The 23,471-nt window shown below is 49.9% G+C and overlaps 1 protein-coding gene across 1 annotated transcript in view; it reads left to right on the top strand.

Annotated features, from left to right (window-relative positions):
* The window catches only part of SMAD6 (SMAD family member 6), a 40,991-nt gene that overhangs the window by 3,542 nt on the left and 13,978 nt on the right, over nt 1-23,471 (top strand). Inside the window, exons 2-3 of the mRNA XM_027714699.2 lie at nt 324-380; nt 2,097-2,174. Coding sequence (XP_027570500.1) covers nt 324-380; nt 2,097-2,174 — 135 coding nt within the window. The remainder of the gene's footprint in view (nt 1-323; nt 381-2,096; nt 2,175-23,471) is intronic.

Here is a 23,471-nt window from a genome sequence, read left to right as displayed (position 1 = left end):
TTGGAAGGTTGTCTCCCAAGGCAGTTGATGGAAACCTTGTTCTTTGGGAAGCACCGTCATGATTTGTGTGGTTCAAACTGGGTGTCCAGGCATGGATGTGGGACAGGGGTGTAGGGGACACTTGGAGCATTTTCAGTAGTAAAGCCCAGTTTGAATGGTCAAGGTGGAACCCTCCATTCCTCAAAAATTGGGAAAACTCTTGGTCTCCAGTTGCTTCCAAGTGTTTTTTTTAAACCTTGGGAGAGTTCCTACCCCAGAAGAGAAAGCGGGAGGGTTTGTTGATTAACTGAACACAGCACTAACCTACAGTTTTGTTTTTCCAGAGTCTCCACCACCTCCCTACTCTCGGCTGTCTCCTAATGATGAGCAAAAGCCACTGGGTACGTGTTTTCCCTCTTTTGATGTCCCAAGAACTCTTTCATGGTGCAGTCCCGGTGTTGGTTCTGAGACAGCCCTCCCTGGCACGTCAGGCAAAAGCCAACAAGTTGGGATTTTATGGCTCCTCATTATTTCTGAGCAAGCATCACCTGACAGGCTTTAAGAAGTAAATGGATGTCAGTTTATCCTCCCAAATTACCATGTAGACACATGCATATTTTCCAAAATAATATGAAGCTCTATTTTTAATGAAGGCGTAATGAAAGGTTACCAGACGTCATGTTTTGTCTGCGTGTGTAATCTGTGGGATGATGGAGCAGAGGGGGAGTGGGAGCTCCTGGGTGCCATTTCCATAAAGTCCTGGCTGCTCTGCACCTTGGAGGAACCAGCTCTTACCTTTCCTCTGCTCATTACAATGAGATGTAAAGCCTTTGAAAGTCAGCACCGTGTAATTTCTGAGTGGGGTATGACTTTTCCTGGTGAATTGTGGGAGGTTTTCAAAGCAAAGGTAGTGAAAGTGGCTGGGGTGGGTACCTGGGGACAGAGTGAAGGGTGCTGGGGAGCCTGGCAGCCTTTGGATCCTGGTCCTATGTGCCGGACGTTGGCTTGGAGATGTTTCAAGTTGGCATTGCCGCATCCTACCCATCTTTCTCAGTGCCTGCTGCTTGCTCAGTTAAATGGGAAGCAAAGATGTGGGAAAGAAGGGAGTAATGCCCTGTCCCATGTGGGTTTTTTGCTGGGATCAGTGCAGCTGTGGGATTTCTCCCTTCATCTGTGGCCGGTGCCTCTGACTCCTGGGCGTAGTGACCCAGGTGAGCCACTCTTGCTCCCCATCAGGGAGGAGGCAGACAGGGTTTGGCAGGGTGATAGGAATGGGACAGTGTTCCTGCCTGTCCCACCCAGCCCCGAGGGAAGGCGGGAGCCGTCCTGTGCCAAAGGTGAGTCCCTGCCCCGGCGTCTCCCTGCGGTGCAGCCACATGGGCACCGTGCCTGTCGGAGGGACTGGTGCCTTCATCACCACAGGGCCGTGACCTGGGTGTCCTGCAAAGCCAAACTGGCTGCTTGTGGGATTTTTTTTTTCCTATTTTTGTTAGGTGTGGAGGCAAAAAAAAAAAAAAAAGAAGTTGTCCCTCCCTGCGCTCCCCCTTCCAAGTAAATTCCCTCTGGAAACTGCTTGTGCTGCAGGGAGAGATGATAGTGGGCAGCACGTGACTTTATTAAAACAACAGCCAGGGATTGAAATTTGCTTCACTGGCTTGTTTGATTGGAAAAATAATAGTTAATCTGTGAGCAAACAGTTGAGCACTTAATTAGAGGGGTGTAAGCAAGAGAGAATAACAAAGACTCTTAACTTGTTAAAACAAAGTTTCCTTCGCTTCAGCAAAGAGGAAGGAAGGAAGGAAGCAAGAATAAACAGCTTCAAGAATTTTAATGGTGATAATTAAGTATAGTAACTCTGACTTGTTTAGAGGCTTAATGTAACTTTATCCAGTAAGCACCAAGTTCCTACTTGTTTGATCAACTTAACTGGAGTTATTTTTGTGGTGGAGGCAGTTCAGAGTTTGCATTTGCGTGGTGGAGCTACAAAGTTAATCGTTGCTTTCTGGCTCGCTGGAGAGTTTCTCTCGGGGAGGTGGTGGGAAGCTGGAGACCCACTGGTGCTCATGTAGCCCTGGCAAACACAGGAGGACTAAAAGTGCTTTTTTTTTTTTTTCCAGATCTATCAGATTCCACGTTGTCTTACACTGAAACAGAGGCTACAAACTCGCCCAACGTCACGCCCGGAGATTTCTCAGGTTGGCAGATGTTTGCGCCTTCCCGCCCGTGTGGTCTGAGCTGGGAGCTGGGGCAGCACAGCAGGAGGGTGTGGGGGGTATGGTCCTGCTGTTGGTTTTGTGGTCTTGGTGTGAAAGGGAGGGAGAAGAGAGCAGTTACTTGAGTTGGTTGTTCAGAGACTCCAGCGCTCTGCGGGTTGTGATAAGGTGCCGTTCGTGGGACGAGCGGGGACGTTTAGGAAGTGGCCACGTGTGTCCTTTGTGGAAGCCACCTGGACCTCTCCCAGGCTCCAGGGCCATGGGCTGCTGTGGGGTGGGGCTGTACACCCTCCCCATTTCCATGGCAGGAGCAGTGAGACCATTCCAAATGATGCTGCCTTGTGGTGGTTCTTGCCGAGTCCGTCCGGCTTGTGTTACCTGTTGGGCCCTGGCCCCGCGGTGCAATCCCTGCTTTCATGAGCAGGCTCCCAGCTATGGTACCATTGAAGCTCCTGAACAAAGCTTGGCTTAATTAGGTCCTGGTTTTTGCTCTGCCCCACCCCTGCAACCGTTCATTCATTTAATGGGGCTCTGTGAGGCCTGGGGTGGTTTTACTTGACAGCAGGTAGAGTTGGGGCTTTCCTTGCCTCCACGTTGGGCTCTGGCTGCAGTGATGGTTCCACATTTTTCTCCTTGGTGTCTCATCCCAGGCAGGGGGCTGACCATGTAGTAGATAGGAGGGGCCTGTCTACAGGATGAGGTTTAATTTCTTTGGCTGGTTAATGGTCTGAGAGCTGAGATGAAGGAAGACAAACCTTGGTCCTGGTGGGGCCCCACATGCCTCCTTCAGCAACTGTGGTGGGGTAGGATTGGGCACCTCGGTGCCCAATTGCCAGATTGCTGAGCACATGGATTGAATTTGCTGCTCTCTCTGGGGATGCTGGAAGTTGGTGGTGGTGGAGGGGACCACTGGGGCACTGGTCCCTTAGCTGTGGCTTTTCTCTTGGTGTTCTCCGCCTGCAAGAGCTTGTGGACAGTTTGTTGAGACCTGCGCCTTCCTTGGGACGTTCAGGCCGATCCCGACTCTGCAGCTCTCCAGAGAGCGTTCAGGCAGCAGTGCCGTGGCGTGGTGGCACGTTTCCCTCCGGGGATTTTCCCTTCTCCTTCTCCTTTAAGGTCCTCCAGCCGTGGTGGGCCGGCGGTGCTGCCGCGTGCCGGATCCAGCCGTGCCGCCCGCCCGGCTTTTGTTGTGCTGCCAAGTGTCCATAGCAGGGGAACAATTGATAGCCAGGCCTTGGATCGTTCGGGCCTGTGCCGTAATAGATGTGTGCTTGCAATTCCTAACAAACATTCCCGGGGCTGGAAGCGCGTCCGTAAAGGCTCCCCGTGCCCGTGGCTTTTATCGTAACGTGATAATTGTCGTTAATTAGAGCGGCCGGGTTGGAGAACGGGGGGTTCCTGAGGATGGAATGGCTCAGCTTCTCTCACGGCCGAGTCTTTATGGGACATCTGGTGGGTTTTCTGGAATAGAGGAGGGATTTTTAACTTTTCCTTGAACAATATAATGATAGCATGTGACTGAGATTGTATGAAATCGGATCCCTCTGCTCCCCCTGTGCCGTTTCCAGTGGTGTAACTTTTAATAAGAGTCTGGGACTGGGTGATTTATTTTTCCCCAGTGCTCACGATTGCTGAAAGAGGATAAGAGCTCTGCTGAATTAACCCATACGTGTCATCATAGGGAGGTAAAAGGGAAAAACCCACTTAGGCTCCAGTCTACCTGCCACGTTTCAGTTTGTTTATTCTCCATTTCAACTTATTTAATAGGTCTGCTTGAAGTGTAGGTCTATGGAAATGGTACACAAAGCACGTGGTCTTCCCTTCCTCCTCTCGTGTACCAAAGGAGCTCGGTGTGCATTTAACTCCTCTTCCAAAAATAAGTACATTTTGGATCTTGCATCAAGCCACTACTATTTATTGCTCCAGCTTTGATCATCAAAAAGGCTTTTCCTACTAAAACCACAAAATTCAATTTTGGATAACAAAGAGAACCATTCTTCTTCTGTTGGTCCTTTACTTGATGAACTTCTAAACAGGAAGTTTTACCATGAAGGCAAAAGATGATCTCTGTCATATGTAGAAATTTTATAAAAAAACCAAACTGTTTTTGAAGTAGAACCTTTCATGGTCATAATAACACTTTTAAGAGGAAAAGTCTTCAGTGAACTAGCAGGCTTGCTATGAAATTCTGAGGAACAGCCAGTGCTGACTGGAAGCACAGGTTGTGGATAGTTGGGTGGATGTGACCTGTGTGGTGACCTGGATCTATGGATGATATCCCAGAGCCCTCTTCATCTGAGGTTCAGAGTATTTGGGTCATGAAATGAAGTTGTGTGTTCAAGGATCAGTGTCCAGCCGCAGCATTTCCCTTGGATTAGGGATGCTCCTGTTTCCTGAGTGAGGTGCAGTGGCTTGGGAAGATCTGGGTTGCTGGGAAAAGGCACTTGGAGGTGTCTGACCCCGAAGTTTCCATCTCCTGAGCTCAAGCAGTGTCACATTCAGGCCCGTGAGAGTACAAAGAGGGGCTCCAGCTTTCCCTCATTAGATTTATTTCTGCCTGGGGAGCAGAGCTGAAGGAAACCTGCTGTTTTGGGGGTTGTATTCCTAACCCAAGTGGTTCCCTGTGCCTGTCCCCCAGGAGCTGGCAGACCCGTGGCCCGTTTTGGCGTCCCCGCGGCTCCCAGCCGGAGCCGGGGAAATACCAGGGAAAGGGCAAAATCCAGCAAGGCAGGAACAAAAGCTCAGCCTCGTGACTCATAATTGGTGGAACATTTGTAGTAATTTTTTTTTTTTCCCTTCCCCTCAGACTTGGCTCCTCCAGCACATGCCAAGAAGCTGCTGTACCCGTTAGACTTGCCAGGCTTGTAGAGGGATGTGCTGCTGCTGCGGGAACTGGTTTGGGATGGTGGGGACGTGCTGGAGCAGATGTTGTGGGCTTTGGGATTGCCTGCCTTCCCCTCAGTCCCACGGGGCTGTCCCTCACCATCCCTGGGAAGGACCCTCTCTTAAACACCATGGAATAGCCCCTCTCCTCTTGCACAGCACCTGGAAAAGCCCCATGAATTCCTGCCAGCAGCCACCAGAGTTCTTGGTAGTGGTGGCATTAAATTCTGGAAGTCCCAAGGACTGTGCAGGAGGGGAAGGGTTGAGCACAGGTAGGAGGGCAAAAGGTGGTCTTGCAGCTCGGGATCCTCCTGCAGGTCTCTGTCCTGCCTTGGCCATCACCAGGGAAGGTGCTGGTTTATTTTTTCCAAAAATACTATTATTTTTTTTCCTAAACTTTGAAATCATTTCGCTTCCCCTGTGCTAAAACTCTGCTGGTGAACCCATTTATAGCTGAAAATGTGCATCCAAAAGAAGAAAGGATGAGTTGGTTTGTTGGAGGAGGAATGAATTCTCTCCACATTCCGAAGCTGTGGGAAGTTGTTTCCCACCTGAAAGTGGAAGCACAGGTTGAGTCTATTCCCAGCAGCTCTGCTGAGGTCCAGAGGATGATGTGGCAATGAGCTCTGCTTGGTGGCTTAGTCTGATGCTGGTGGAGGATAATTGGGAATTAACAGAGAGAAGAAATCGAGTTACAGAATATTCTGAGTTGGAAGGGACCCACAAGGATCATAGAGTCCAACTCTTAAGTGAATTGTAAACAAAGAGACTGAATGGGCTGGAACATATTGAAATTATTTCTGTTTATTTTTTTTTTCAAGGCCTGGGAAGATGGAGAAGATTTTACAGGGCAGTGGTGGGATTGGGGGTGTTGGATTTAGGAAGCAGGGTACCTCCAGAGGGAGGAAGAAGGCAGGAACATGCCTGTCCATCCCAGCTGGTGACTCAGCCCTGCTGAAGTGATGCCACGGCTCCAAGCAAGAGCCAGAGGGTTTTTTCTGCTTCCAGCAATATTTAGGATGAACTTAAGGAAGCATATTTTAAAACCCACTGAATGGAGAAAGTGAACGTCTCTCTTCCTCTTCCCCCCCAGAAATAACAGGCTGCAGGATTTATGCTACCAAGGAAATTTATGAAGATCCTGTGTGTTGGGAGTAGGAAAAAAAAAAAGCCTATTAAATATGTCAGGCGGATACGTGTGGCAACTGGGCAAACACGGCCCTTTCCGGCCTGGGGAGAGATGGTGGAACTACCTGGGAGGAGAAAAAAAAAGAGATTTTTCTCATTAATAGGGCAGCAATTTCTTCTGGGGGGGGGGGTAAATGTTGGTTTTGTTACTTTTTGAGGATTGACTCTGTGTCCCACCGTGGGCTGGGAGCTGCAGGTTGGGTCTGACCCAGCAGAACCCTGGAGCCTTTTCAGCCTTTCTTCCTCTCGTCCTGCAGAAACAGATCCATTAAAAAGCAGGCAGAACATCTCTGTGCATCCTGTTTAATCACAGACAGATGTTTATTTGGGCCAGTGATGGTTTTAGTTTCTTTTCTCTTTCATTTTTAACTGTAAGCTTGCTGGCTTGTCTCACCCTGTGCAGTCTAGAACAATCAGGGTTTGGCTAAAACTTCTCCTGGTCGGAGGAACGAGCCTGTTGCCAAGAGCTACTTCTTTGATGCAAAAAAATACATCCTGGAGGTGCTTTGTCAGATGTTTTTATATTAAACAGTTTTCCTCCATGATTTTAGTTTGCCAGCGGGAAATAAAGGGCATCTATTTTTTCCAGAGTGCTTCAGAGAGTGTGGAGCCTTTGCCCATGTGGCCATGGATGGCCTTGGATGTTGGAATCCCTGTGAGAGAGGGTCCTTCTGGATGTCTGGGACAGCTTCAGAGCAGTAACCTGCCTTCACCGTGGGTTTGGTCATGTGCAGCTCCTGGCCCTGCCTGGGGCAGACATCAAAGGTCGCTTCTCAAACCACAGGGTGAATCATGGAGTTAATCCCTGAAAGGGAAGGTGGGGAAGCTCTGGGAGACACATCCCTGGGCTTTCAGCACTCTCCCTTTCAGAGAGGTGCAGGTGTGCTCTTTTATTCCACAACAAAGTTCTTCCTGGGTTGATGGTAAATCCACTGGAGCCAGTGGATGTACAGGAGAGTGGAGAGTTTTTTATGCTCACCACAGGTGGCAGCTCCTGGAGTTCAAACATTCGGTTTTTTTGGAGCAGAGGGGAAAGGGATCATTGATTCTGTAGGTGGGTGGGCTCCTCGTTGTGTCCAAAGGCTGTTAATGGCAGTGCTTCATCCATAAGTGAAGTAACCAGCAGGGAATATTCCACTTGGGTTCATGATAAGCAGCTGAAGATGTTCTTCAGAGCACTGAGGCTGAGCAAGCATCAATTTAGGAAAAACCTTTCAAGAAGTTAAACACTTGCCAGCTGAAGAAATGCCCCCTGGATCAGGGCTGGAGGAGGAGGTATTTCCTCCACGGGGTTGTTTCTCCATTAAGACCCTGTGGGACAACTCAAGTTGGGCCACCAAACCCAACAGCTGGAGCGTCAGGGTCAGTGGGAGCTCCCTCTTGTGCATGACCATGCTTGGGTGGTGATACACCTTCATGGTGACTCCTGTGCCCTGTGTCCTGTCTTGAGAGGTGCCTGTGGCCCATCCATGCAGAGCAGGGGCCTCTGGAAGGAGGATGGAGTGTCAGCAGCTGTAGGAGAGTTTCTGTTCATAAAAGATCTCCTGTGGGTGATGGGCTCCCAGTGCAAGGCTTTGGGCTCGAGATTAATGCAGAGCTGAGCGTGGGGAGGGGAAATGAATTTTGTGAAGGGTGAGGAACCCCTGGGCAATTTGCTGGAGATGGGAAGAGGTGGTTTGTGCTGGAGGTCTCCCGAGGAGGGAAATAAAGGTTGCTCTGAGGCAAGAAAGAGCATCAGCAGCAGCCTCCAAAAAGGTTGTCTTTCAGGAGGAAAGGTGTCTTCTGGACAGGGAGATGGAGAAATGTCCCTTTGTTATTGGTCATGTGAGGGCATTGCAAGAGAAGTGACTTTGTCCAGCACATTTTGTGTCAAGAAGGAGGATGGATGGGAGGGAGCTCCCAGAGCACCCTGTGCTCAACCAGGGCTGGTTGGTCTCAAGAAGCATCTTTAGTTGATGTTCTTCATCTGAGCTGGTGAAACAGTGGTGAAATCCCTCCCTCCCATGTGTTTTTCCTTGTGAGGGACCAGGGAGTCATGATGGGAACCAGGGTGGATGGGGCAGCTGTTGGAGAGTTGGGAATCGAGCTGAAATCTTCCCTGTCACCGTCCATTGCTTCATGTGCCGAAACATCCTTCCCCTTGGATTATTATGATGGCTGATACTGCTGCTATAACCATCCAACAGACAGCACTTGAAAAATGGGGATAATCAGAGCTGTCCCTTAAAAATGTGGACAATTGGAGCTGTCCCTAATCCAGAAGAAGGATGAAAAAAAGCAAAACCAGCTGCCAGAGCCTTGGGATCATCTGCCTGGAGCAGCACAGGCTGCCTGGTGCACAAGGTGGGTGGAAGAAGGTTGGTCTTATCAATATTTGGCCCTGTGCCTAATGCAGGGATTAAAGCTGCTTTGCAGATGATCCCTCTCTATTTATTTATGTGTGGACACACAGCTCCCTGGCTCTGAAGGAGAATTTCCCGGGATGGAGCCGGGTGGGATGATGCCCTGAAGGGAAGGTTCCATGGGCAGTATTTGGGGAGCACTGCAGGCAATACAGTGAACTTCTCAGTGTATTTCTGCAGAGAAGGAGAGAGAGTTGCTTTTTCTCCCTCTCTCACCTGGAACTGGGATGGATTTTCACAGCTAGCCTGGATGTTTTCAACCTAGAAGTTCTTGGAGTAAGTACAACACCCAGATAAAATATGTTTTTGTCTGTGGTTCATTGAGTACTTATGATGTTTGGCCTTGAATCACAGAATAATCACATCCCTCACTTCTCCAAGCACCTAGGCATCACTCTTAAAAAAAGAAACATCAGGAAGTAAGCAAGTTACTTAAAAGTAAATTAGTTTAATCTCTGTAGCCAAAACATTACATTCTTGCACCCTATTAGGGGTTGGATAGGGCTTTCTAGGTAGTAAAAGTTCTTTTGATGTAGCTGGTTGTGTCCTTTAAGCAGCACAGATCCGATGGTAGGTCTTTGTTTGAACTCTCCTTTTTCTCTGTGCCTGTGTTTTGCTTTTTGAAGGGATTTGCTGAATACTGGACACAGTGTATTTATGACCTTTGAAAACGGCGAATGTTTTGAAGGAGGAATTTTGGCTTCTTCTAGGGGGGACCTGTAGAGAGAGGCTTGTGTTCACAGTCACAGTAATAGATTTTTTTGTGGCACTTTGATGAGTGAGAGGTGTTTATAGGCTTGATTCATAACTGAGTTACTAAGGTTTTCCACGGAAATAACTTATTAAATGTGTGGCGCTCCCCGAAACGATTGAAGTCTGGAGATTTGCTGTTCATCAAAGGCACCTCCTTTCCCGGCCTCCAATACCTAACTCAGCATTTTACCTCTGGAGGATGCTCAGATCCAAAAGGGGGGTGTGGTGTGGGAGCTCGAGCTGGGGTTTTTTAGTAAGAAATTAAAAAAAAAAGGGCAAATTGGAAAGGAGGAGGTAAAAAAAAAAAAACCAAAAACCCTCAGGAAAAACATCCCCCGTCGTTCGGAGCCGCTGATGGTTAAACCTGGTTTTCTGGAACACTGCTTATTTGTGTGGATTTTACTTTGCTGCTCCACAGCCCAAAAGTACATCCCTTTACTGCTGCTGGCCGGGCTGCTGAGGGCTTTGAAGTGCCCCGAGCCCCTGGAACCGCAGGTTCAATTTACTGGCAAAGGAGACTCAGCTCTTTGTGCTTCCCAAGTGCCGGGATCGGCGGGGATTAGGCACGTGGCTGCCGTGATTCCCAGCACTGCCGGGTGTCCCGCCGTACCACGGGCTCTGGGAGGGAGGAGAGGAGTGTGCTGCTGCCTCCCTGGACTCTGTGGGATCGAGGTGTTGGGTGGGATGGAGGAGGAGGAGGGTCATGGCCTCGTTGAGGTCCCACCTTGCTCGTGGATTGTCCGGTTTGGGTGGTGCTCGTCCCAGCAGTGCTGTACTGCAGGTTTTTAAGATCAGACTGGTGTGGCATCAGTGCCATGGTCTAGTAACCAGGGTGGTAGTGGATCAAGGGTTGGACTTGATGATCTCAGAGGTCCCTTCCAACCCAGTTGATTCTATGATTCTGCTTGCTCTCCCTCCTGTTCTGTGCCTTACACCTGGTTGCTTCATTGAATCCTGAAATGGTTTGGGTTGGAAGGGACTTTAAAGCTCATCTCATTCCAACCCCCTGCCATGTGCAGGGACACCTTCCACTCTCTCAGGTTGCTCCAACCTGGCCTTGATCGCTCCCAGGGCTGGGGCAGCCACAGTTTCTGTGGATAACCTCTGCCAGCGTCTCCCACCCTGTCACAAGTCCTTCTCCAGCTTCCTTATAAGCCCCAGAAAATGAGTGTTTAGCTGGGAAAGACCATCACTCCAGGGTCAGAGCACTCAGAGAGGGGAGGCTGATGGGAAGATGTGCAGCCCATCACCAGCACTGGAATCTGGGCTTTGGATGCTGAGAACTGTTGAATTCCTGTTTGGCTTTTTTTTTTTCTTCTGTAAGAACAAAAACATTTCACATGGAAATGCCTGTCTTGGCTGACCTCTTGCAGAGCTGCTGACTGGTAATGGCCTTTGCAGCTCCTGGGGCTGGAGCAGGGATTAAACAGGCTCCACATTTGTTGCTGCCCCACCACCCCCTTCCCAGAGGTGCTTCTCCTTCAGTGAGAAGCTGAGCATCACTCTGGTTCCTCATCCTGGGCTTTGACTGTAGGAACATATGTGGGAAAACACCAGCAGCATCAGAGGATATAAATACAATTAAACCAAAGCTCTCTTTTCCTGCCCCAGCATCTCCTCAGTCAGCCCTGCACCCCATTTTCCCTCCTCTTTTTTCCCCTTTTTTTCTTGAAATACAAAAGAATTACCTTTGATACCCAGACCTGAATTCCCTCACACAATTCCTGCCTTTCTACAGGGATGCAGTCTTTGTCTGGGAACAAACAGGCTGTGATACTTCTCCGTGCACTTGGCATTTTGCATTTCAGGTTTTTAAAAGCCCACGGATGAAACCTTCCAAAAAGTCAAATTCCCAGCAGTGCAAATGAGAGGGATCTGTAGGGAGTTTGTTTTCCCCTTCACTGCAGTTTTTTGTTCCTGGGGGATGCAGGAGATCTTTCCTGATGGTACAAGGACCCCTTGCAGTGGGGCCCATGTGCTCCTGCCCTCCAGCATCCCCTGTCCCACTCCCAGTGTGGGACATCCAAAGCCATCCCTCCCTCCCTGAATGGGAATTCATGGAAGTGCCCTCATGGCACATTTGCTGTCCCAGCTGGACACTGATACTGGACCCACAGCAGCTTGGCCATCTCCCCTCCTGGGCTTGGAAGAGCTGCCCTCCCCTTCCTCTGCCCGTTTGGGTTTGGAGATGTTCCTCCTCCTCGGTGCTTGTGGCACCTCAGGAGGATCAGGCTGCCCTTTCTTCCAGGCTGGAGAAGTTGGAGACTTCATCCTGCTGTGGAGGCATCTCCTGGTGCCAGGATTGCCCAGGCAGGATCCCTCCCAGCCCTGCGGAAGGGTGGGAGACACCCTTGCATTGGTTTTATCTCCGTATTCCATTAGCAGGAGCAAAACCCGCCAGCAGAAAGGCTATTTTTCAGCTCTTTCCATTTATTAAGGTCTCATTTGCTAAGATTTTTCCATTTGAGGAGCCAAAGAATGTTAAAGACTATAAGAAAAAAGTGCCAACTGCTTTATGCTTTCACATCCAGTGATGCAAACCACTGTTGTCTGTTTGGTGAGGGAGAAAAGCCCCGTAGGTACCACAGGGGTTGTGGCACTTTGGGGTCTGGTTGGTGGGTGGGCAGGCCCTGGCACAGGTTGCCCAGAGAAGCTGTGGCAGCCCCATCCCTGGAAGTGTTCAGGGCCAGGTTGGAACAGCCTGGGACAGTGGAAGGTGTCCCTGCCAGGGCAGGGGGTGGAAGGAGATGATCTTTTAGAGATGAGCTTTAAGGTCCCTTCAAACCCCAGCTGGGCTGTGATTCTCTGATAGAGCTGAGCTGTCTTCAGATTTGTTCCACCTGTCTCCGGAGGCTCCCGGAGGGATGGACGTGCTGTTCAGAGCACATCACTTTCCTTTCCTTCCTTTCCTTTCTTCCCTCTGGCTCTGCAAAGCCTGGCCTGCCCGGGGGGAGCGCCCGGCTCTGGGCTCAGACAACGACGCGCTTGTGAGACCCCGCGCCGGGAAAAGGCAAGTTTGTCCACTGGGAAGAATGAGGCAGTTGATTCCTCTCCCCCTGCTGGGGCTGGGGGGGGTCTGGGAACATCCCTGTCCTGCACAGGGAAGGCAAACAGGGGCAGTGGTGGCTGGGAACTCCCAGGGCTTTGCTTTCCCTTATTCCTGAATGGATGCCGTTGGCATCGCTCATCCTGGCTTCCCCCAAGCTCTGTGACAGACACAGTTGTTGTGCCCTGTTTTTTTCCCTGTTGTTTTTGTATTTGTTGCTCTCTGAACACTCTTTGAGTTGTAGGTGACAATGAACTATATGTACTTTTTTTCTCATTTTTCTTAAGATCCAGAGAAACCAACATTTTTCCAAACCTGTGGAATTACACTGAGTAGCCCCTTTCCTTGTGCTGAAGATTTCTTTAGGGTCCAACCAATGCTTGGAAAAGGGAGATAAATATGTAGGGAAAGGTCTTTACACTAATTAAGTCTGAGCAATAAGCAAAGCCCAGGGGAAGGGCTGTACTGAAGTGTTAAGGACACTTGGGAATGTCAGATGGACAGAAGTGATGCTGGGTGGACTTGTCCCAGAGCATCCTCCTGGGCCTGACTGGGCTAATGGTGCTCCCAGCTGGCATCCAGGGACCCATCTCGGTGCTGAGCTGTGTGTTGAGTTGTACAGTCTCTGTGTTGGGATTTCTGATGGAGTAAAACCGTTGTGACCCTTGTGGTGTTTGCAGGGTGTGTGACTTTGGCAGTCCTTGCCCATCAGAAAACAATGCTGTCACCCTGGGAGTGCTCAAGGCCAGGTTGGATGGAGCTCTGAGCAACTTGATCTAGTGGAAGGTGTCCCTGTCCATGGCAGGGGCCTGGAATGAGACGGTCTGTAAGGTCCTTTCCAGCCCAAATCATTCCATGATTCTGGGATCCATCCCATCTCAACAGGCACTGGGCTTATGAGCAAAGCTTTGCCAAGTCTCGCAGCAAATAGTCACTGGTGCTTATAAAAAGCTCAGGCTCCAAGATTAGATCTGGTTGGGTTTGTCTGGTGCAACAGCTCAGTGCATCCAGCTGTGGAGAGAAGGAGCAGATGTGAAAACTGGGAATTTAATGTCTCAGACCCAAACCCTCCCTATAAAATGTGTGTCTGCAGCTGCCATTGAGCCGTTCTGCCACGGGGCTGATAACAGTAAAACTGAATCCACCAGGTTTTCATTTTGGCCTCTCTTCTGGAGAACTCTTTCTCCTCTGAGATTTTATGAAGCCCTGAAACCAAGTGCTGAGGGGGACGAGGTGCCTGTGCCAGGGTGCAGGAGAATTCCTTGGTGGGGAGGCCAGGGCCCAGTTTCCCTCAAGTTGTCACAGAAATTGCTTTCTGAGATCTGCAAGAAAAAGAAAAAAACCCAACTGAACAAAAAAAACTCCAACAAAACTTTATGAATCGACCGGGAAGGCAGTAAAAATTAGTAGTAACAAGCTCATTTCAATAGAAATGGGTTTGCTGCTCTGCTGGCTGCCAACCATTTATGAGACTGGCTGGGTGCCGTGGGCAGGGTCCAGAGCGCCACATCCTTCCACCCTCCTGCTGCTGGAAACCATTTGTGACTTCAAAAAAATAAATAACCCTATTGTGGAGCCTGTTTTATGGTTGGGGCCTGAGTTGGGTGACAGCTCTGGAGTTGCAGACTTGGAGGGGGGGGCTTTCTCCTCCGTCTCAGGTGGGTTCCTGCGGGGTTTCCACGGTGCAGGTGAGGACACGGGGTCAGTGTTGTGTCCGTGGCACGTTCCCTCTGCCCCTGGAGCTGGTGCAGGGGGAAGAGTTGGGTCAGTGTGGTTGTGCCAATGCAGGAGTGTTGCAGGGAGCGTTGGATGCTGTTGGGGTTGTGCCAGGAGAGGTTTAGGTTGGAAATTAGGGAAAAGTTCTTCCCAGAAATGCTGTCAAGCTCTGGAACAGGCTGCCCAGGGCAGTGGTGGAGTCACCACCCCTGGAGGGATTTAAAAGCTGTGGGGACATGGGTCGGTGGTGGCCTTGGCAGCTCTGGGGGGACAGTTGGACTCTGGGGTCTCAGAGGGCTGTTCCCATCTGTACCATTCTGTGCTTGCTCATGTCTCGGGTGGGGCCATCCCAGCCCCACCAACACCCAGGGTTGTGCTCCAGTGAGCCTGGTGATGGCTTGTTTGGAGGACCAGACCCCAGAACAAGCCCTTTTCTGCTGTGGCCCATCTTTGAATGTCGTGAGAGTTTTCCAGCATGGGAATCCATTGACTTTTCCATTTGCACAGGGCTTATTTCAACACTTGCACAAAGGGATGGGCTGTGCTGGAAGCTGGTGTCCATCCTGCCCTTGACAGAGGCTCTGTCTCCATCACTCTGTCCATCTGAAGCTGGTGTCCATCCTGCCCTTGGCAAAGGCTCTGTCCATCCCTGTGTCCATCTGAAGCTGTGCCAGGTGTTGGGACAGCTGCTGGTCTGCAGGCAGCATGTCACCACCATCCCATCCCGTGGGAGTGAGCGTGGCCCTTCTCACCCCATTGGCAGCACATCACATCTGTCTTCTCTTAGCCCAGCTGATTTATACCCAAAATTGAGGTTTTATACTCAAAACATTTACATCCATCTCCTGGAAGAAGGGAGAGAACCAGTTTCTGGAGTGCTGTGGGACACTCTGCTAAATCCACTTGCATGTGACTGTGGAAACTTCCCCCCACAGGAGAACAAGGAAATTCCTGTGTGATTACAAAGTAAGGTAAAGATCCTATGAGCACGGGGAGCTGCTCTTCCCCCCATTGTTGAGCTATTTTAATGGAAGGGAAGTGTCAGCACAAGTATGTTAAAAAAAAAAAAAAGTCACTAGACTTATAGACTAGGAGCGCACCGGGCAGCTTCTTCAACTCTGAAACGAGAAAATTAGAGTTGCTCTTCATTTCCCAGTAATTACAGCCACATATTTTGAAATATCCATGGTCTTTTCCATGTTGAATCGCCGGGACGGACCTTTCGAGCCGGATTGAATTCAGCTGTGCTTGAAAGGGTCGGTCATTTGAGACTTCCAACATTAAAGATCTTTGCAAATTAGTTTTGCTCTTTGCCATGCTGAATTTGTTTGTGTAGAAAACCTCAGTAGATCTGGTATGTGCCTGTCTTTGAAGGGCTCTGCATCAAAGGCTGCTGCGCCGGGTGTTTTATGTGCTGAGCTCCACGATCCGTGAGGCTTCGCGGGGAAGCATCAGATCCTGGCTTGGTTAAAACCTGCGGGAAGGAAAAGCTGAGCCGTGGCTTTTCAAAGCCACCAAGCAAACTGGATGCCCAGGGCTCATTCCTATAGGAAATTAGTGCTGGACTTGCATGTGCTGGTGTGTGTCATTGATACAGCCCTAAATGTGGTTCCCTCCCTGCCTCTTCCCTGCTTTGTGGGCGAGATGAGCCCATGGGTGATTTCCATGGCACTTGGAGATTTAGGGATAGCTGGTCCCAGAAAATCTTGGCATTCAGAAGCCAAACACAAGAAATGCAGTCGGACTGTAGCAAGTATTCCAAAAAAAAGGTAAACAGCAAAAATAATATTTCAAGCTTCCTGTTTCTTGGCTTGAAATGTATTTTTTTCCCAAAGTAGTTTAATCTCAGAAGGAAAAATGTGAAAACATGTCTAATGTTGGGGTGCTTTGCATGTTTGTAGCAGATCTGTCACCAAACAGGTTTTGTTGCCGTGGGGCAGGAAGCCCTTTCCCCTCCCACTCGGTGTATCCATGTGGATCCCAGTGTGGAACTGCTCAGCTTAAAATACAGAAACCGGTAAAACAAAGTAAAATAAAAGGTGCTAATGGAAGGGTTGAAGCGCTGTCACCTCCCAGAGCCTTGGGCTGCCCACGAAAGGGGTTTTCAGTGCCCAGCACAAACCTGCTGCAGGTTTATGTGGGCGGGGAGCGTGTTGTCCACGTTCAAAGCAGCAGCGGCTCCGTTCCCGGGGGTGCCTTTGGGCTGTGCCTGATGTGCTGATGGGAAGGGGCTGCCCTGGCCGGATGTATGTGATGGGATCAATCCAGGTTTAAATGAGGACAAACTAACCAGCACCAGCACATTGCTGGGAGCCAGCAGATAATCCCGGATCAGCTGTGGGCTGGATCGCCGCCGCTCCATCGCCGCCTTGCAGAAAACTCTCGTTCCTCTCCTCTTCCCCCTTCTCTCCCTCTCATTGAGATTTCGACACAATATTATTTTAATCCTGGTTCTCTCGCCCCTCCTTCTCCCTCTCCCCTTCCCTGCAGGCTCTCAATGAGAACCAGCTGGCTTCCAAAGCGATTTCCCCTCGGAGCAGGAGCCAGCTGAGTGCGGGGGCCGGGCGAGGGCGAAGCTGGCACCGCGCGGGGCCAGGGCGGGCTCAGCCCCCGCGGCTCCGCTGCCTCCTGCCTCTCCACCAGCCTCCAAAATGCTTTTCCTCCTGGCTCTCTCCTCTTTGAACAGATGGGGTTTGTACTCTTGGGGTTTGGGGCTGGTTTTGGGGCCGTCCCACCTCGGAGCGTCACCTGTGAAGGATGTAGAGGGAGGACCAGAATGTGGGATGTGCCACACGGCTTCCCAGCTTGCTGCCGTGGCTTGGCCACCTCTGGCCATCACAGAGAAGTTTGTTAAAACGTGATGCTTATTTGTTTCTTAAGATCTTTGATGGGTCAGGCTGTGTTGGTGCAGATCCCTTGGTTTGAGTGTTTGGTGGGTGTTGAGCACAGGAAGCATCCACTGGGATTTTGAGTTGTGTTTTACGTTGTTCAAACACCTAGGAAGGTTTTAGGCATTCAGAGGATGCTTTCAAGGCAGGCAAGTGAGTGAAGTTGGTTCAGGCATTAACAACTCACATGTGTCTGCTGCAGGAAGTACCAGAACTCCTCCTCACATCCATCCTTCAGTGCCCCAGGATGGTGGTGAGGTACCTGTGGGGGTTTATTGCCTTAACAGAGGGAAGGAGCATTTCCCCAGTGCCTGGGTGAGAGCAGCCACCTGAGGGAAGCAGCACAGACTCATCTTGGAGCTTTTATTCCTTATTTCTCCTTTTAAGTTGCATGTAATGCCTTGATCACATGAATAGCTGAAACAGTGTGTAGGGCACGTACCGTGCAGGCAGCAGAAATGGTTTTCCAAAGTGCTGTGTCCTTATCCCGGGTCAGGTGATGGTACAAGGGTGGGACTGTGTCTCCTGATGCTCTGGTGGGAGTGGTGCAGTTGTATACACTGGAGATTTGGTGGCCTCCACACTACAAAGGCATCAGTGAGTGTTGGATGCAGATACACTCCCAGACTGGAAGCATCAGCTCACCCTTGGATCCCTTGGATTGCTTCCCTGTGGTACAATTCAGCAGAACGTGATGTGGGGAGAAATTCTCAACAATTCAACATTTCAGAGCTTCTGAAGCAGGATTTTTCTGAGCAGCTCAACCCAGCAGCTCTCTGAGGAAGGGGTGATGAGAGAACTCTTCCCTTCGTGTGCCAGGGTGCCCCTTGGGGAGAGCTCTGCCCATCACCCCCTTCCCGAGGTGCCACCCAGCCCGGTGGCATTCCCCCAGCAAGGGGGGAAATCAAGGCTGGGTGTTTGGAAAGGCAGTGACTCGAGTGCTCCCAGAGCAGTGCCTCTCTGTTTGAGTGAGGTCGTGGGTGTTTATTTGAGGGAAGAGCAGCTCAGCCAAACATCCTGCTTTTAAACTCGGCTTTGCAGCCATCGGAAAGATGCCTGCAGCTATATTTGTGTGCAGCCTCCGACTGCTGCCCTTCCTAGCTTGTCTCTGGGCATGGATGGGATTTGCAGGGAGGGCTCAGGAACAGGCTCCCATGTCTTTGGGGTTTCTGCTGCATCGAAAGCTCTGATTTCCTTGTCTTTGCATTGGAGAGCTGTAGCACGTCCATCGAGCTGTCCAGTGTCAGATAGGGAGCTGGGTGTCTTGCAGGGCTCTGAAAATCCCCCCTTCCTCAAATATTTAAGCCCTGAGTTTTGAGACAAAATAAAAATCAGTGGGAGCTGCCAAATTCAGGGGGGGAGTCTTGGTTTTGGGTCAAAACCGCTGAGGTTTTTCTCCCCCCTTGTTTCAGTCCTAAGCACAGCCTTGCCAGAAACTTGGCTCAGCTCCCCCAGCAGAATTAGGGACGTATTTATGTTTTGAGGTTTGTAAGGAAACCTTAAACCAGGTAAATTTGGCCAGAGGCAGGAGTGTGGGGCTGTGCTCTGCTCACCCTGATACCAGCCTGTGCTGCCAGGAGGAGCAGGGCAGGGATGTGCCTAAGGGAGGGGACAAGCAGGACTTATTTTTGTAGCCATCTTTCATAGCAACAGGGCTAAAATAGAGTTGTTGCTCTGCCTTCTACGTTGCACATGGAAGGGAAACCCTTTTTGTGCTGAGCAGAGACCCAGTGGTGGCTGGGATGGGTCCTCCTTCACAGAGTCCTTCCTGCTGCAAGAGAAGTTTGTGGCAGTTCTTATTTAAACAATTGATTCTGGAATAATGGACACATGAAAATGAATTGTAACTTGGCCATCTCCTGCACACCAAAGCTTTGTGCCTTTTCAGCCCCTGGTTCCTCTAAATAGTTCGTTTAAACCTGTATCAGCCTCTGGTTTTTGCAGAGCTGGGGCGCTGTAGCTGTTAAAGACCATCAGGATGAGGTCTCACTGACCTTCTCCAAGGCTTTGGGGAGTTGCTTTGTTTTTAGCAGCACTGGAAGGTGCTGCAGACATCCCTCAGTTCCGTAGGTGTAGCTAAATGCCACCAATTACACATCAATTTTATGTCTGCAGGTGGAAGGATCCACTAATGTGTTTATATTCCCAGTCCATTTCCAGCTCCAGTTCCTATCCAGAGTATTCCAGGAGGATGGCACGTTTGAGTTCTCTTAGTAGATGTTGCTTTTGCATGTAATTAAAGACCTGATCATTTTTGGGGTCATTTTGACGGTGTTTGGGAGCAGTTCTTGCACTTAATCTTAGATTAATACAGATGTCCATGTCTGAGGTGTTCTTTTAGGTATTTAACTTCAGTCAGAGGGGAGAAAGAGCTACTTGCAGGGCACAGTTCATCTTCTCTTTATGGAAAAGAGGTAAAGGAAGTCGCAGAATCAACTAAGTTGAAAAGACCTCTGAGATCATCAAATCCAACATCACCTTGTCTGCCAGACCACAGCACTGAGTGCCACATCCAGTCTCTTCTTAAACACCTCCAGGGGCAGTGACTCCACCACCTCCCTGGTGGTCACATAAGTTGTTCCCAAAAGTATGCAGGCACCAAGGTTTGGGCTTGCTCCCGTGGACCTGAGATGCTGTGATTTATCCTTTGGTCAGCCCAGCCAGGGGAGAGGATTTGGGTGGTTGGGAGGCAAAGTGAAAGGGAAAAGAATATCTGTTTTTCAAAAGGGGGAAATGCAGCGTGTTGGCCACTGAGACAACCAGGAGAGTCCTCCGTGACTTCCCTCGGCGCCGGGCTCTCTCCGGTGTTCCACAGAAACTGGGGAGCCTGATGTCACGGGCGGAAAACAGCCCCTGTTGTTATCAGAGGAAAAGTTGAATTTCTTGTAATCTCTTCCTGGGCTGCCGCCCCTTCCAGCCTCCCCGGCGGGAACCTGCGAGCACATCCCCAGCCCCTTCCTGATTGTTTTTCCAGCCCCATTACACAACGCGCCCGTTGTTTGGTTTTGCAAATTGCTCATGAGCAGCGTCAATAGCTGGGGATACACAGAGAGGGGAATGGACTTTATTTGGGTTTTAGGGCCTTCGGAGTGAATGGTGCCAAAGTAAATAGGGAGTTTTATGCGGGGCCGTGTTAACCAAACAGCCCCGCGAGCTCCCGGGGAGAGGTTCAGTGCAGAGCAGCGGGGATGGAACCACCAGGGTACCCGGAGCCATGAGCAGGACTCGGGATTCGGGAAGAATAATGTCCCCTTGGGCCTGGGTGGTTGTTTTTTTTTTCCTTCCTGATGGATTTACAAGGGAATAAGAGCATCAGGGCTGGTCACAGTGTACTGGGTGACTTATCCCAGCTACGTTCTGCCTTTGGAAAGCACGTTATGTTTATCAGGCTCTATCTTAAGAGAAATTCAGGTTTGCATTCCTCTGCTACTGCAGTAGAAGTCTTGCCAGTGTTTCTACTCTTAAATTGACTCATGGCAAGTTTAATCCCCATTTGTTCTGGATCTCTCTGTAGTTCCTCATTCCTTGAAGCCTTGTAGCAGAGGCTGGGAGAGGGCAGGTCTGGAGTGTTGGTCTTCATGGTTGCATGAGTTGTACCTTCTCAACAAGCTCAAGGACTTCAGAGTTTTGTCTTCTTGGAGCTGTTTGAGGGCACTGGTGGCAGAGCTGTGCTCCATGTCCCGATGAGTAAGGCTGACCTCATCACTGACAGCACCACTGGAGCAGCCCAAGAGCTTCTAAAAAAGACAATTTGAATTGCAGGCCAGTTTCTGCTCCGAGTTTCAGCTGTCTAAATACAACCACGGTGAAGTCAGTTGAGTTACTTTGAATTTCTGGTCAATATTTGGAGCAGAACCTGGCTGTGCCCATGTGCAGCATGGAAGGATTTATTTGTAAGAAGAAGAGGAAAATATGATGGTGGTTGGAGAATAAGTGAGGGGTGGAGAATAAGACTCAGCCTGCCCTGTTCATCCTGAATTTTTACTGTCCTGAAAGAACTTTCCCTTTTGCAAACAGGTTGCCTCAAGTGGCCTTGGTGGCTTTCTGAGGGCACTGGGTTATGACAATAAATTAAAAGCGAAAGGCACTTCTAGAAATGCAAGGAATGCGAAAATGTTTAAATGATTTAGTAGGAGAAAACTTTATTTAAACATTTAATCGAAGAGCGCGCTTTCATCTTTAAGACATCACTGTTTGAACTCCCATCCAAGTTTTTTCCGGACTTTCTGTTGCACTTCATCATATACAACAGCAAGCTGTGCTTTGCAAAGGGAATAAACTTCCAGTTCCCTCGTTCCGTTTGTTGTTGTTGCCTCAAACACACCTCGGTTACAGCAAAGAAGCTGTTTTGGGGGAAAAGCTCCTAAACATGTTATTTTCTCATAAAAAGATCTCATTTATTTGGAGAATTGGAGCTGGGAAACGCTGTGTCCAAGCAAATCTCGTAAAGCTGCACGGCTTTCCGTATGGAAACCGCCCTGGATACAGATGTGGCAGCCAGCACGTGGGGTTTTTTCCCCTAATGCAAGGGAATATTCACCTCTGGGAAGTGCATCTCCCCAGATATCACCACGAGAGCAGCTGGGCTGGGTGCTTGGCACTGGTTTGGTTGCAGACCTTTGTACTGGTGAGGGAGGCAGAACTGGGCCGCAAGGAATTGGGCTCGGCTTCAGACCTGCCACGTGGCATTGGAAAAGAACCATTTAATTGTTACAGTGGGTGTGTACTGGTGGATTATTTTTTAATTCCTTAATTTTTGCCTGTATGATGTTAAACCTGGTGCTGCATTTGGAAGAGAAAAATCTTAGGACTGCACCCATAACATCAATATTTTATTACCTTTAAACCCGGCGTCGCCGGAGTCGCTCTATTGCGATGACCAGTGCGTGTAACCAGCGTTCCGTTTTGGGGTGAACCGAGGGGATTAGCTTTAGTAATTCTTTTTTTCCTGAGACTGTGACCTCAGGGCCCCTTGGGTCCAGCATTAGCATTGGAAATGTCCCTGTTTGTGTTCTTAAACCCGGCTGAGCGTGCGCCGCGCCGATGGCCTGCCGTGCTCCGGTGGGGAGATTTATGCTTCCTAAGTACATTGTAAAAGTTTTATAAAGTAGCTTAAATATTTACACAATAAGCATTTAAGGAAGCAGTTATGTCTCTAAAGGAGCTGCTGATCCTTTGGGTCCATCAGACCATGGCCGTGAGGGGTTTTTAACTGTCTGACCTCCAGGAATTGCCTTGGTGGCGTTTTGTTTTGTTTTGTTTTTTTTTTTCACCTAACTGGTTTTAAGCAGGCAAACAAATGGAAACTCATACACAGGAACCTATAAATAATGTTAATGACCTGGCCTGTATCCTCAAAAGCCAGGAAATTTAGGAACATGACGGCGAGCTGGCCCTTCGCTCACTGAAGGGTGGAAAGAGTAGCTGGGAGGATTTCTTCCCAATATCCCATCTACCCCTGCCCTCTGGCAGTGGGAAGCCATTCCATTTTGTCCTGTCCCTCCATCCCTTGTCCCCAGTCCCTCTCCAGCTCTTCTGGAGCCACTTTAGGCACCAGAAGTGGCTCTCAGGTCTCCCTGGATCCTTCTCTCCTCCAGGTGAACCCCCCCCAGCTCTCCCAGCCTGGCTCCAGAGGGGGTCCAGCCCTGGGAGCATCTCCATGGCCTCCTCTGGATCTGCTCCAGCAGCTCCACGTCCTTCTTTGCCTTGCACTTCCCCCAGGACAACCACCTTTCCTTTGCTCCCAGATTTAATTTTACAAGGCTCTGGTGATGCTGCATCTCCACTGTGCTGTGAGGGGTCCGTGCAGCTTTTATTTCTTGCTTCATCCAGCAGCAGGCTGTGGGATTGCTTGGATTTCCACCCTCAGGAATCGCTCCATCCTGCTGTGAGTGCAGGCCTGGAATCCTAGAATGGAATGGGTTGAAAGGGACCTTTGGAGGCCATCTAGTCCAACCTCCATGGGCATGTTAAGGAGGATGTGAGGGTCCAGCCTTTGCTTGGTGTGCTTCAAGGAGAGCATCCCAGCGCCCTTGGAATGGCCATTCCCTTTCCTTTCAGGCCGGCATGGGATGGATACCCCTTGGACAGAGATAAGGGAAGCCTTGCAGTGTGAAGAGCAGGGGGTGGGTGCTGCCTGCTCCTCCCCACCAGCACCCACCACCCCTTTCCTTGTGCTTCCTGAGGCACTCGGGCTTTGGGTTTTTTTTTCCTCCTGCTCGCACGGCAAACGGATGTTTAGATCCGAGAGGAAATGGGATCGCTGTTTGCTCGGCTCCTCGTGGAGCAAACAGCCCTTCAAAATAACTCCGGTGTCGTAAGCGCCAGGAAAAACAGCGAAGCCAAAACGTTGAAAGCAAATAATTGGGCTTTTTTGTGAAAGGGCTCCTCTTCAGCGCCCGAG

Source organism: Pipra filicauda, unplaced genomic scaffold, assembly GCF_003945595.2.
Source record: "Pipra filicauda isolate LSUMZ 115617 unplaced genomic scaffold, ASM394559v2 scaffold70_size2993248_pilon, whole genome shotgun sequence".
NCBI lineage: Eukaryota > Metazoa > Chordata > Aves > Passeriformes > Pipridae > Pipra > Pipra filicauda.
The sequence above is the reverse complement of the archived record's forward strand: the minus strand, read 5'-3'. Positions and strand labels throughout refer to the sequence as shown.